The sequence below is a fragment of the Schistocerca americana genome, chromosome 11, assembly GCF_021461395.2.
Source record: "Schistocerca americana isolate TAMUIC-IGC-003095 chromosome 11, iqSchAmer2.1, whole genome shotgun sequence".
Taxonomy (NCBI): Eukaryota; Metazoa; Arthropoda; class Insecta; order Orthoptera; family Acrididae; genus Schistocerca; species Schistocerca americana.
In genome coordinates this window covers 181,231,250-181,245,754 of record NC_060129.1, presented here as the reverse complement: position 1 = coordinate 181,245,754, position 14,505 = coordinate 181,231,250, and the positions used below count along the sequence as shown (strand labels likewise).

Sequence of the window (14,505 nt, the reverse complement as noted above, 5' to 3'; positions counted from 1 at the left end):
GAGCGCAAGCTCTGGTGAGGGAAGGGAGGGGAAGGAAATTGGCCGTGCCCTTTCAAAGGCACCATCCCGGCATTTGCCTGAAGCGATTTAGGGAAATCATGGAAAATCTAAAACAGGATGGCCAGAGACGGGATTGAAGCATCGTCCTCCTGAATGCGAGTCCAGTGTGCTAACCACTGCGCCACCTCGCTCGGTGGAGAGGACAGAGCCCTGGGGCACACCTGCAGAGGGGTAGAAGTTGTGGGAATTGGCATTACGGATGGTAACATAGGAGGGGTGGCAGGAGAGGAAGGAGGCCATCAGACGGATGTAATTAACAGGAAGGGCGCAGGTTTGGAGTTTAAATAGGAGACCGCGATGCCAGACATGGTCGTAGGCCTTTTCAAGGTCGAGGGATACAAAAATGCCGGAGCGACGGGGGTTAAGCTGGAGGGAGAGGAGATGAGTGAGGTGAAGGAGTTGGTCATCGGCAGAGAAGGAAGGTCGAAAGCCACATTGGGTGTTGGGGAGGAGGTGGTTTTGGCGGAGGTGGTGATGGATGCGCCGGGAAAGGTTGGATTCCACCGGGGCTGTTACAGTCTCTCGCTTATATGGGCACAATGACATCATCAGCAGCCAACCAGATCGACCCAATGTGGCACGTGCGTGTGTGTCGACCAGCGCATCTAGCGGAGCTATTGCCCGTGGCAGCACCGGTGACGTCAGGTGTCTCTAGGGGCAGGCGCCACGTTTGAAACTGCCGCTCCCTCGTCGCGCATCTGTCTCTGCTTTCTTTCGATGTCCAACGCCCGTCCCCATGCCCTGCTGAGTGTGCATCCCTGGTCTCTGATGAAATTGTTGTTGTTTAAACGAATCCGCTTCCTTTATAACTGAGTCGCAATATGTAGACGTATGAGCCAACACTTTCGAATTTTCGAACTGTATTTTATGTTCGTTTTCTAGGCAATTCTGCGCTATGGCCGCCGGCCGGGGTGGCCGAGCGGTTCTAGGCGCTACAGTCTGGAACCGCGCTACCGCTATGGTCGCAGGTTCGAATCCTGCCTCGGGCTTGGATGTTTGTGATGTCCTTAGGTTAGTTAGGTTTAAGTAGTTCTAAGTTGTAGGGGACTGATGGCCTCAGAAATTAAGTCCCATAGTGCTCAGAGCCATTTGAACCATTTTGAACCGCTATGGCCGACTTGTCAAGCTCACTTTGTTCTATATGGCGCTTGTGCTCAGTACAACGCTCCGCAACCGTTCGAATTGTTTATCCGATATACGTGCTGTCACATTCACAGGGTACACCACACACAACGGACACCCGAAGAGCAATGTCGTCAGTAACAGGACGCAACATATATCGTATCTTGGGGGCGGGCTGTAACACTGGTCTTAGCCCAAGTTTCTGCGGCAGACGTCCTAACTTACAGCTAGTTGTTCCTCATCATGGGAGGAATACAGTCCGTTTAGCCTTAGCACACTCAGCAGGGCATGGGGGCGGGTGCTGGACATCGAAGAAAGCAGAGACAGATGCGCGACGCTGGAGCGGCAGTTTCAAACGTGGCGCCTGCCCCTGGCGCCACCTTACGTCACCGATGCTGCCACGGGCAATAGCTCCGCTAGATGCTCGGGTCGACTTACACGCGCGCGCCACATTGGGTCGATGTGATTCGCTGCTGATGATGTCATCGTGCCTATGCAAGCAAGAAACCGAAACTGCCCCGGCACGTCATGGATCGAACAAATACCTCTGTTCCTCCCCTTGCTCCTAGCTTCCATTACTTGGGCCACACACCACCATCTGAACTTAACACTCCCATCACTACACAGGACATCAGCTTCACACTCCGCACTAAAGGCAACACTGCTCCTGGCCACGACTGCATTACCTACCGCCACCTCAAACACTACCCTCCCTCTTTCCTTTCCGTCCTTGCCACCCTCTACAATGTCATCCTTGCCACTGGCTTCTATCCCGACCTGTGGAAAACCTCCGGTATCCTGATGTTCTCCAACCCAACAAGCCTCCATTGACACTTCTTCCTATCGTCATATCTGTCTCACGTCGGAATCCATCCTTTCCCGGCCCATCCATCATCACCTCCGCCAAAACCACCTCCTCCCTGACACCCGATGTGGCTTTTGACCTTCCTTCTCTGCCGATGACCAACTCCTCTGCCTCACTCGTCTCCTCTCCCTCCAACTTAACTCCCGTCGCTCCACCATTTTTGTCTCCCTCGACCTCGAAAATGCCTACAACTGTGTTTGGCATCCCCGGTCTCCTGTTTAAACTCCAAACCTCCGCCCTTCCTGTCAGCTACATCCGTCTGATGGCCTCCTTCCTCTCCTGCCGCTCCTCCTATGTTACCATCCATAATGCCAATTCCCACACCTTCTACCCCTCTGCAGGTGTGCCCAACCCCCCCCCCCCCCCCCCAGTACACCTCTTGCAATATGCCGATGACATCACATTCCTCGCCCTCGCTTCTCCCCTCCAACGGTCCCAACGCCTTCTCCAGAATCACCTTTACCTTTTTGCCACTTGGTGTAACAGGTGGCTCCTCACAATCAGTCCTTCCGAGACCCAGGCAATTGTTGTAGGTCGTACCACTCACTCCTTCCGGCTCCTGGATTTCTCCCTTACTGTCTGCGCCCGTCCTGTCTGCCTCACCCCCACCCTCACCAACCTCGGCCTCACCATTGACCGTCACCTCACCTGGATCCCTCATCTCCACTCCATCCAACCCAAAGCCCACAACCTCCTCCGACTCCTCAAACTCCTCTCTGGTCGGACGTGGGGGTTGCACCCCTCTACCGTCCTCCTCACCTACAAATCCTTAATCCGTCCCATCCTCTGTTATGCCAGTCCAGCCTGGATATCTGCCCCCACCCCCCCCAAATTCTATAAGTCCCTCCAGATCCTCAAGCATCATGCACTCCACCTCACCTTCCATATACTCCTCCCGTCCCCCACGCAGATCCTCTATGACCTGATTCCTTTCCCCCATCTGCTCCTGTTCCTCGAACATATCCGCATCCTCTACAGCTCCCGCTGCCTTGATCCCCCTCACCCCTGGTTGCTCCTCACCACTCCCATCCCCGCCCCCTGCCACGTCTTCACTGTTGTGTCCCCGCTGCCCTCCATCTCTATACCATCTCCTTTCCCAAGGTGGCTTCCATCAACTCCCCCTCCCAGATGATGCCCTCTCTCCCTCCATTTATCCTTCCTATCAACTCTGATCCTCACTCCCCCTCCTTTCCTCTGTCCTTTTCCTGGGCTCCCTCTCCCCCTCCTTCCATCCTCTTTTTTTCCCCACCTACCCTCTCTCTGCCCCCCTTGTGTCCCCAGAGCCCTTTTGCATTTCCCTCCTCCCATTCCCTCTCGCGTCTGCCCTGCCCCTCTCCCCCCTTATGAGTCCTCTCACTCCTTTGGTTCCCCTCCCCTTTCGTTTTTCCCTCTCCTCCCTCCTTGTTTTCCCCCTCATCCAGGTCCCTCCCCCCCCCCCCCCCCCCTCCATCTGCCCTCGGCTAGGGAGTGTCATCTTTGTGCCGACATTTTCGTGCAGTGCTTTACAGTGAATGTTTTACAGTGAGTGTTGCATGTTGTATGTCTTTTGGGAAGTGTTGCGAACGGCGGTCATACTGTCGCTGGGTGTGATTTTTTTACCTCTTGCGAACAGAACCCAGACTGTTGCCATGTTTCTTAATTGCCTGTCTAATATGTTACCTATCTGCATCCTGTGTATTTTTATTCGCTTTGCCAACCCTTTGCGTTATGTTTTAACTTTCCACAATTTTCCGCCGTTTTACAATTTCAGTCACCGTTTTATCGGCTGCTTTTATTGTTTCTTAACTTCTCGTTACATTTTAAAAAAGTCTGTAGGCTGCAGAGCAGCGTAATAGGCTGCTGCCAGCCCGCCCACTTTGGGGGGAATCGAAATACAGTAAAGGAAAAAGAAAAAAAAAAAACAGCCCTGGCAGTCAGTCAACTCCTGACGATGATGGCGGAGATGGCCGTCGAAAGCTCGAGGATTTTATTCGAACTGACGCAGCTGGAAAACCGAAACGTTTTATTCAAGTATGCCGTCGTGAAAGACCCCGAGGACACATCCTGATTATTGACACCCCGGATTCTTCCTTTTGTTTCCTCGATTGCTTCTTTGGTGTAGAGGTCGGACAGTAGCAAAGAAAGACTACAGTCTCCAGAATGAGATTTTCACTCTGCAGCGGATTGTGCGCTGACATGAAACTTCCTGGTAGGTTAAAACTGTGTGCCGGACCGAGACTCTAACTCGGGACCTTTGCCTTTCGCGGGCAAGTGCTCTACCATCTGAGCTACCCAAGCACGACTCACGCCCCGTTCTCACAGCCTCACTTCTGCCTGTACCTCGTCTCCTACCTTCCAAACTTAACAGAAGCTCTCCTGCAAACCTTGCAGCACTAGCACTCCTGAAAGAAAGGATACTGCGGAGACATGGCTTAGACACAGCCTGGGGGATGTTTCCAGAATGAGATTTTCACTCAGCAGCGGAGTGTGCGCTGATATGAAACTTCCTGGCAGATTAAAACTGTGTGCCGGACCGAGACTCGAACTCGGGAGGTTGTACCTTTCGCGGGCAAGTGCTCTACCATCCTTTCTCTCATAAGTGCTAGTTCTGCAAAGTTCGCAGGAGAGCTTCTGTAAAGTTTGGAAGGTAGGAGGCGAGATACTGGCAGAAGTAAAGCTGTGAGGACGGGGCGTGAGTCGTGCTTGGGTAGCTCAGTTGGTAGAGCACTTGCCCGCGATAGGCAAAGGTCCCGAGTTCGAGTCTCGGTCCGGTACACAGTTTTAACCTACCAGGAAGTTTCATATCAGCGCACACTTCGCTGCAGAGTGAAAATCTCATTCTGGAAACATCCCCCAGGCTGTGGCTAAGCCATGTCTCCGCAATATCCTTTCTTTCAGGAGTGCTAGTGCTGCAAGGTTTGCAGGAGAGCTTCTGTAAAGTTTGGAAGGTAGGAGACGAGGTACTGGCAGAAGTGAGGCTGTGAGAACGGGGCGTGAGTCGTGCTTGGGTAGCTCTGTTGGTAGAGCACTTGCCCGCGGAAGACAAAGGTCCCGAGTTCGAGTGTCGGTCCGGCACACGATCTTAATCTGCCAGGAAGTTTCATTCTTTCACCCTGATTGTTAATGACACGTATGAGTTGTTCTTTTGTTTCCTTGACTGCTTCTGCAATGTGTAGGTGGAACTGCAGCAGAGAAAGAGTACAGGGCCTTAGCACCGGTTTTGAACATGAAAAGGAATCTGCTAGTTTGGAGTTGACGCGGGGTCCGCATTTTAGCAGTGCGGCGCAAAGTAGCGAAGGGCTTCAGCGACAGGGTAGTGTTGTGTAGAGCGCCGCTGATGCCGACGTGGACGGCGCCGCAGGTCGGCCGCCGGACTTCCTGGCGTGCCTCATCACGCTGCTGATGACGCTGGTGATGGCGGCCGGCGTCAAGAAGTCGCTCATCTTCAACAACGTGCTCAACGCCATCAACCTGGCCGTCTGGGTGTTCATCATGTCGGCCGGCCTCTTCTACGTCGACGGCCGCAACTGGTCCGAGTCCAAGGGCTTCCTGCCCTTCGGCTGGTCCGGGGTGAGTCCACTCAGCTCTCTTGTGCGCAGCGCCTGTCTGCCTTTACTTTTGTAGACGTAGCTGCAAAGTCAACCCGTTTTTAGCTCTCTAATGCACTTTACCGTAAAATTCAACTATCTGGTAATAAGTTAGCGCAAAATAGGTGTTTGCCTACTGTGACGTACTGTGCAGTAATACACTCTTGACACCTCCCGGCAGATTAAAACTGTGTGCCGGACCGAGACTCGAACTCGCGATGTTAGCCTTTCGCACGTAAGTGCTCTGCCGACTGAGCTAACCAAACACCACTCAGTACCTCCCGTCACAACACTATTTCTGCCAGTACTGTACAGGGTGGTCCATTGATTGGGACCGGACCAAATATCTCACGAAATAAGCGTCAAACGGAAAAACTACAAAGAACGAAACTTGTCTAGCTTGAAGGGGGAAACCAGATGGCGCTATAGTTGGCCAGCTAGATGGCGCTACCATAGGTCAAACGGATATCAACTGCGTTTTTTTTTAAATAGGAACCCCCATTTTGTATTACATATTCGTGTAGTACGTTAAGAAATATGAATGTTTTAGTTGGACCACTTTTTCCGCTTTGTGATAGATGGTGCTGTAATAGTCACAAAGGCGCTGCAGTCTGGAACCGCAAGACCGCTACGGTCGCAGGTTCGAATCCTGCCTCGGGCATGGATGTTTGTGATGTCCTTAGGTTAGTTAGGTTTAACTAGTTCTAAGTTCTAGGGGACTAATGACCTCAGCAGTTGAGTCCCATAGTGCTCAGAGCCATTTGAACCATTTTTTGTAATAGTCACAAACATATGGCTCACAATTTTAGACGAACAGTTGGTAACAGGTAGGTTTTTTTAAAATTAAAATACAGAACGTAGGTACTTTTGAACATTTTATTTCGAAACTACAATGAAATGAACACCCTTAGCTGCTTACAGGCGTTGACATATGTCAACGGGGACAGATGAAAAAATGGTTCAAATGGCTCTGAGCACTATGGGACTTAACAGCTATGGTCAACAGTCGGGGACAGATGAAAATGTGTGCCCCGATCGAACCTGGGATCTCCTGCTTACATGGCAGACGCTCTATCTATCTCAGCCACCGAGGACGCAGAGGATAGTGCGAATGCAGGGATTTATCTCTGGCACGCCTCCCGGGTTCAAGTCCCGGTCGGGACACACATTTTCATCTGTCCCCGTTGACGTATGTCAACACCTGTAAGCAGCTAAGGGTGTTCATTTCATTGTAATTTCGAAATAACATGTTCAAACGTACCTACGTTCTGTATTTTAATTGGCCGGCCGGAGTGGCCGAGCGGTTCTAGGCGCTACAGTCTGGAGCCGCGCGACCGCGACGGTCGCAGGTTCGAATCCTGCCTCGGGCATGGATGTGTGTGATGTCCTTAGGATAGTCAGGTTTAAGTAGTTCTAAGTTCTAGGGGACTGATGACCTCAGCTGTTAAGTCCCATAGTGCTCAAAGCCATTTTTTTGTATTTTAATTTTAAAAAAACCTACCTGTTACCAGCTGTTCGTCTAAAATTGTGAGCCATATGTTTGTGACTATTACAGCGCCATCTATCACAAGGCAAAAAAGTGGCCCAACTAAAACATTCATATTTCTTTACGTACTACATGGATATGTAATAAGAAATGGGGGTTCCTATTCCAAAAAACGCAGTAGATACACGTTTGACCTACGGCAGCGCCATCTAGCGGGCCGACCATAGCGCCATCTGGTTTCCCCCCTCAAGCTAGACGAGTTTCGTTCTTTGTAGTTTTTTCGTTTGACGCTTATTTCGTGAGATATTTAGCCTAGTCGGGGATCAATGGACCAGGCTGTAGTCCAGTCGCATTTATTTGACCACCAGTCGGAAGCCCGAGTAACCACCTTTTGCAGTAGCGGACCACTGTAAGGCGTGAAGGAAGAGAGTCGCTAGGGTTCTGGAAGGTACCGACACGTACGTGGAGCCATGCCGACCCCAGAGCTGTGAACAGCTGTGGTAGGTTTCTCAGTTGAGGATCCATGCGAACAGCCCCGCTGAGGCGGTCCCACAGATTATCGAATGTCTTTAAATCCGGAGAGTCCGGTGGTCTAGGGAGTGCGGGAATCTCATCCTGGTGCCATTTGAACCACACAAGTACACTCCGAACTGTGTGACACGTTCCATTGTGTTGCTGGTGACTGCCATCATGCTAAAGAAAAAGTAACTGCATGCGAGGGTGGACACTGTCCCCAGGGATAGATGCATATTTGTGTTGATACATTGCGTTTTCGAGAATGACGAGATCACCCCATGGTATGCCACGAAGACATTCCCCAGACGCCGTCCGCGGTGGCCGAGCGGTGTTAGGCCCTTCAGTCCGGATCTGCGTGTCCACGAGACTCAGAGGGCCATAGACACGGGTTCCCAAGTAGATGCCGTGTTTCTTGACTTTCGGAAGGCGTTCGATACAGTTCCCCACAGTCGTTTAATGAACAAAGTAACAGCATATGGACTATCAGACCAATTGTGTCAATAGGATTGAAGATTCCTAGATAACAGAACGCACCCTGTCATTCTCAGTGGAAAGAAGTCTTCCGAAGTAAGAATGATTTCAGGTGTGCCGTAGGGAAGAGTCGTAGGACCGTTGCTATTCACAATATATATAAACGACCTTGTGGATAACATCGGAAGTTCACTGAGGCTTTTTGCGGATGATGCTGTAGTATATCGAGAAGTTGTAACAATGGAAAATTGTACTGAAATGCAGGAGGATCTGCAACAAATTGACGCATGGTGCAGGGAATGGCAATTGAATCTCAATGTAGACAAGTGTAATGTGCTGCGAATACATAGAAAGAAAGATCCTTTATCATTTAGCTACAATATAGCAGGTCAGCAACTGGAAGCAGTTAATACCATAAAGTATCTGGGAGTACGCATTAGGAGTGATTTAAAATGGAATGATCATATAATGTTGATCGTCGGTAGAGCAGATGCCAGACTGAGATTCATTGGAAGAATCCTAAGGAAATGCAGTCCTAAAACAAAGGAAGTAGGTTACAGTACGCTTGTTCGCCCACTGCTCGAATACTGCTCACCTCTGTGGGATCCGTACCAGATGGGGTTAATAGAAGAGATAGAGAAGATTCAACAGTGAGCAGCACGCTTCGTTACAGGATCGTTTAGTAATCGCGAAAATGTTATGGAGATGATAGATAAACTCCAGTGGAAGACTCTGCAGGAGAGACGCTCAGTAGCTCGGTACGGGCTTTTGTTGACGTTTCGAGAACATACCTTCACCGAGCAGTCAAGCAGTATATTGCTCCCTCCTACGTATCTCTCGCGAAGAGACCGTGAGGATAAAATCAGAGAGATTAGAGCCCACACAGAGGCATACCGACAATCCTTTTTTCCGCAAACAATACCAGACTGGAATAGAAGGGAGAACCGATAGAGGTACTCAAGGTACCCTCCGCCACACACCGTCAGGTGGCTTGCGGAGTATGGATGTAGATGTAGATGTAGTTGTCTGACTTTGTCGGCCGGCCGGAGTGGCCGACCGGTTCTAGGCGCTACAGTCTGGAACCTGCCTCGGGCATGGATGTGTGTGATGTCCTTAGGTTAGTTTGGTTTAAGTGGTTCTAAGTTCTAGGGGACTGATGACCTAAGAAGTCCCATAGTGCTCAGAGCTATTTGAACCATTTTGGCTTTGTCGAAGCAGCTGGCTGGTGAGACCGCTGACTGCCCGCTGATCCGCCACCTATTGTGCCGCAGGTGCTGACGGGGGCGGCGACCTGCTTCTACGCCTTCATCGGCTTCGACATCATCGCGACGACGGGCGAGGAGGCGACCAACCCGCGGCGCTCCATCCCGCTGGCCATCGTCGCGTCGCTCATCGTCATCCTGATCGCCTACGTCACCTCCTCCATGATGCTCACGCTCATCGGTGAGTCGCGCCTTCCCTGGACAGCCGCCCCCTCCAGTTACTGCGCACCGCGCCTCATTCGCTGCCACACCCCGTGCTCGATCGGCTCCATCTCCGAGTTAAAACGCGACATTTCGAAGCTGTTCAAACTGTAATAACTAACAATACCCACTCTCACATTTCCCTCCAGACTACAGTCATTCTTCGAGCATCCGTACAGTGTGTTAACTGTAAGACGGCAGAGTTGTGAGGGGAGTGCGGGGAGAGGAGGAAGAAAGCATTGGCTGGCGAGGGGAGGGGAGCCGTAGGGGGGAGGAGGGGTGGGGACAAGGCACGCCTACCAGTTGCAGTGATGGCACTACAAATTACACTTCATGCTTACACGAAAGTAGACGAAAGGCTTGGAAGTAAAACTCGCTTTAAATGTTGTTCGTCAACGAAACTGAAATCGTCATGTACATTAAAATCTATATATACACTACTGGCCATTAAAATTGCTACACCACGAAGATGACGTGCTACAGACGCGAAATTTGACCGACAGGAAGAAGATGCTGTGATATGCAAATGATTATCTTTTCAGAGCATTCACACAAGGTTGGAGCCGGTGGCGACACCTACAACGTGCTGACATGAGGAAAGTTTCCAACCGATTTCTCATACACAGTTGACCGGCGTTGCCCGGTGAAACGTTCATGTAATGCCTCGTGTGAGGAGGAGCAATACGTACCATTACGTTTCCGACTTTGATAACGGTCGGATTGTAGCCTAACGCGATTGCGGTTTATCGTATCGCGACATTGCTGCTCGAGTTGGTCGAGATCCAATGACTGTTAGCAGAATATGGAACCGGTGGGTTCAGGAGAGTAATACGGAACGCCGTGCTGGATCCCAACGGCCTCGTATCACTAGCAGTCGAGATGACAGCCATCTTATCCGCATGGCTGTAACGGATCGTACAGCCACGTCTCGATTCCTGAGTCAACAGATGGGGACGTTTGCAAGACAACAACCATCTGCACGAACAGTTCGAAGACGTTTGCAGCAGCACGGACTATCAGCTCGGAGACCGTGGCTGCGGTTACTCTTGACGCTGCATCACAGACAGGAGCGCCTGCGATGGTGTACTCGACGGCGAACCTGGTTGCACGAATGGCAAAACGTCATTTCTTCGGATGAATCCAGGTTCTGTTTACAGCATCATAATCGTCGCATCCGTGTTTGGCGACATCGCGGTGCACGCACATTGGAAGCGTGTATTCGTCATCACCATACTGGCGTATCACCTGGCGTGATGGTATGGGGTGCCATTGGTCACACGTCTGCGTCACCTCTTGTTCGCATTGACGACACTTTGAACAGTGGGCGTTACATTTCAGATGTGCTACGACCCGTGGCTCTACCCCTCATTCGATCCCTGCGAAACCCTACATTTCAGCAGGATAATGCACGACCGCATAATGCAGGTCCTGTACGGGCCTTTCTGGATACAGAAAATGTTCGACTGCTGCCCTGGCCAGCACATTCTCCAGATCTCTCACCAATTGAAAACGTCTGGTCAATGGTGGAAGAGCAACTGGCTCGTCACAATACGCCAGTCACTACTTTCGATGAACTGTGGTATCGTGTTGAAGCTGCGCGGGCAGCTGTACTTGTACACGCCATCCGAGCTCTGTTTGACTCAATGCCTAGGCGTTTCAAGGCCGCTATTACGGCCAGAGGTGGTTGTTCTGGGTACTGATTTCTCAGGATCTACCCACCTAAATTGCGTGAAAATGTAATGACACGTCAGTTCTAGTATAATATATTTGTCCAATGAATACCCGTTTATTACCTGCATTTCTTCTTCGTGTTGCAATTTTAATGGCCAGTAGTGTATATATAAAAACGATTGTATTTATGTTTGTCTACTATGCGCTCCCCCATGTTGTGACACCAACGACACTCTCTTCACGTAAGTCACCCTTCCTCTGCCAACATTTATTAAACGTTAAGTTATTATCGATCCACGATTCATCGAGATAAAGTTTTTCTCTGCCTGCTTCCCTGAAGTTCGTCATGTCAACAATGAAATGAGATCGCCAGTGCACAATGTCTGGACGTTCTAGCAACACATTCCTCTTGTTTTCCACCTTACGCCATATGAATCCGATAGACAAAAGTACTTTTCTCAGCGAGACAATACTCCACTTCCAGCCTATTTTGTCGTGCAAAACTGGAAGCAGTGTTCGCAGGCTCGGCACAATCTTCCACACTGAATCAAATTCCGCTATCGTGTCGCGAATGACATGCTGGTTGAAATCATCGATCATTACTTCGATTTCTCCACTTCTTTTAAAGTTAAAAGAGAGAAAGATTTATAAGAAAATGCCTTCTGCACTGCACTTTTTTTTTTAATTTGGAAATGTACTGTAATATGAATGTGTTTCGAAATAATACAGTAACCAGTGATGTTTCCATACAGGGCAATACAGTAGCAAGGAAAAATGAAATATAAGGTCATTCGGACGAAATAGGGGGCTCCTTCAAAGTGATCGCGAACAAAATATCTGAAATGGAAACTCGCCTTTTCTTGCCAGGCGTCTGTGGTGATACGCCAGGGTGATTCTTGGAAAACTGTTCGAATCTTCCAATGCTACTAATGCTTTGTCCTGTGTACGTAGCAGCTCTCACTGAAGATTTGTAAATGGGGTGAAGCAATTTCTTCTGCTCCCTTTCGCAGCATTCAATCACACGCAATATAATTTTGCGAGCATCGCTACGTAATACTGGTTTCCTTCTAACCGTAGGCCTACCGATAGGGGTTGTTGGCGACTCCCGAGATGGGTCAGCAACTGCCTCTTCACTAATTTTGATAATTTTTAGCACAACTGCACAATAAAAACACGCAGAACAGTACAGCGCAAAACAACAACGAAGCAGACGACAATGGCTACCTTGTACAACACAGTCAGCTGCGTAATGTTGGCAGCAGTCGAAACTGCGTGCCTACCGAAGCCTCCCGACGTTTACCGACTTCTACCGATTCAGGACTAGGGAGACATCTGCCATCTAAAAGTTTACACACTGTACTATCTCTTCTTTACAGCTGATGCCCCAAACTGAGTCTCCCTATTGTAGTACTTATTATATCTCTTAAAAAAATAATGTGTAACTAATATACAGGGTGAGTCACCTAACGTTACCGCTGGATATATTTCGTAAACCACATCAAATACTGACGAACCGATTTCACGGACCGAACGTGAGGAGAGGGGCTAGTGTAATCGTTTAATACAAACCATACAAAAATGCATGGAAGTATGTTTTTTAACACAAACCTACGTTTTTTAAAATGGAACCACGTTAGTTTTGTTAGCACATCTGAACATATAAACAAATACGTAATCAGTGCCGTTTGTTGCATTGTAAAATGTTAATTACATCCGGAGATATTGTAACCTAAAGTTGATGCTTGAAACTTCCGACGTTCCGTTGCGTGTTGTAACAAACACGGGCCACGGTCGACGAGCAGCATCTGCAGGGACATGTTTACGATGACGACCGTGTTTACGAGTGTGGCTGTAGTGCACTGTTGTGGTTTGGTCTAGCTGTCGCAGCGTCCGCATGTAGCGCTTGCTGCTATTGTTACTCCGCATTCGTCTCCGCACGCAGACCAGCTGTAGTACACCGTGTTACCTGACGTCTGTGATAGTGTAGTGTTGTAGGAACTGTGACCATGGTGTATTCGAACTCTGAAAAGGCGGAGATGATACTCATCTATGGCGAGCTGAAGCCTGCAGGGTGTATGCAGAACGGTCCCCGGACAGAGAGCATCCAACGTGCCGCACATTGCAAAACATCTACCGCCAACTGTATGGAACAGGTACGGTCGTAGCACGGAAACGGGTCCGTAACAGGCCCGTCACAGGAGAAGCGGGTGCAGTTGGTGTGTTAGCTGCTGTTGCCATGAACCCACACACGAGTACACGGGACATTGCGAGAGCCGGTGGACTGAGTCAAAGTAGTGTCATGCGCATACTGCATCGTCACCGCTTTCTCCCGTTTCATGTGTCGCTGCATCAGCAATTACATGGTGATGACTTTAATCATCGAGTGCAATTCTGTCAATGGGCATTAACAGAGAATGCGTTGCAGTTCTACCTGTTTACCGATGAAGCGGGTTTCACAAACCACGGGGCAGTGAGTCTACGGAACATGCATTACTGGTCCGTGGACAATCCTCGCTGGCTCAGACAGGTAGAGCGGCAGCGACCGTGGACTGTAAATGTATGGTGCGGAATCATTGGCGACCACCTCATTGGTCCTCACTTCATTGCAGGGGCACAAACAGCTGCAACATACATCGCGTTTCTACAGAATGATCTGCCAATGTTGTTCGAAAATGTCCCACTGTAAACGCGTCGACGTATGTGGTATCAGCATGATGGTGCACCTGCACATTCCGCAATTAACACTAGGCTGACCCTTCACAGGATGTTCGACGGGCGTTTCATAGGACGTGGAGGACCCATAAATTGGCCAGCCCGTTCTCCTGATCTTACACCTCTGGACTTCTTTCTGTGGGGTTCGTTAAAGGAGAATGTGTACCGTGATGTGCCTACTACCCCAGAGTATATGAAACAACGTATTGTGGCAGCCTGCGGCGACATTACACCAGATGTGCGGACACTGCGACAGCTAGACCAAACCACAACAGTGCACTACAGCCACACTCGTAAACACGGTCGTCATCGTAAACATGTCCCTGCAGATGCTGCTCGCCGACCGCGGCCCGTGTTTGTTACAACACGCAACTGGAAGTCGGAGGTTTCAAGCGTCAACTTTAGGTTACAATATCTCCGGATGTAATGAACATTTTACAATGCAACAAACGGCACTGATTACGTATTTGTTTATATGTTCAGATGTGCTAACAAAACTAACGTGCCGGCCGAAGTGGCCGTGCGGTTAAAGGCGCTGCAGTCTGGAACCGCAAGACCGCTACGGTCGCAAGT

The 14,505-nt window shown here is 49.9% G+C and overlaps 1 protein-coding gene across 1 annotated transcript in view; it reads left to right on the top strand.

The window, feature by feature from the left end:
* The window catches only part of LOC124553832 (probable cationic amino acid transporter), a 673,643-nt gene that overhangs the window by 519,719 nt on the left and 139,419 nt on the right, over positions 1-14,505 (top strand). The window contains exons 5-6 of the mRNA XM_047127822.1: positions 5,388-5,596; positions 9,358-9,529. Of these exons, the coding sequence (XP_046983778.1) occupies positions 5,388-5,596; positions 9,358-9,529 (381 nt within the window). The remainder of the gene's footprint in view (positions 1-5,387; positions 5,597-9,357; positions 9,530-14,505) is intronic.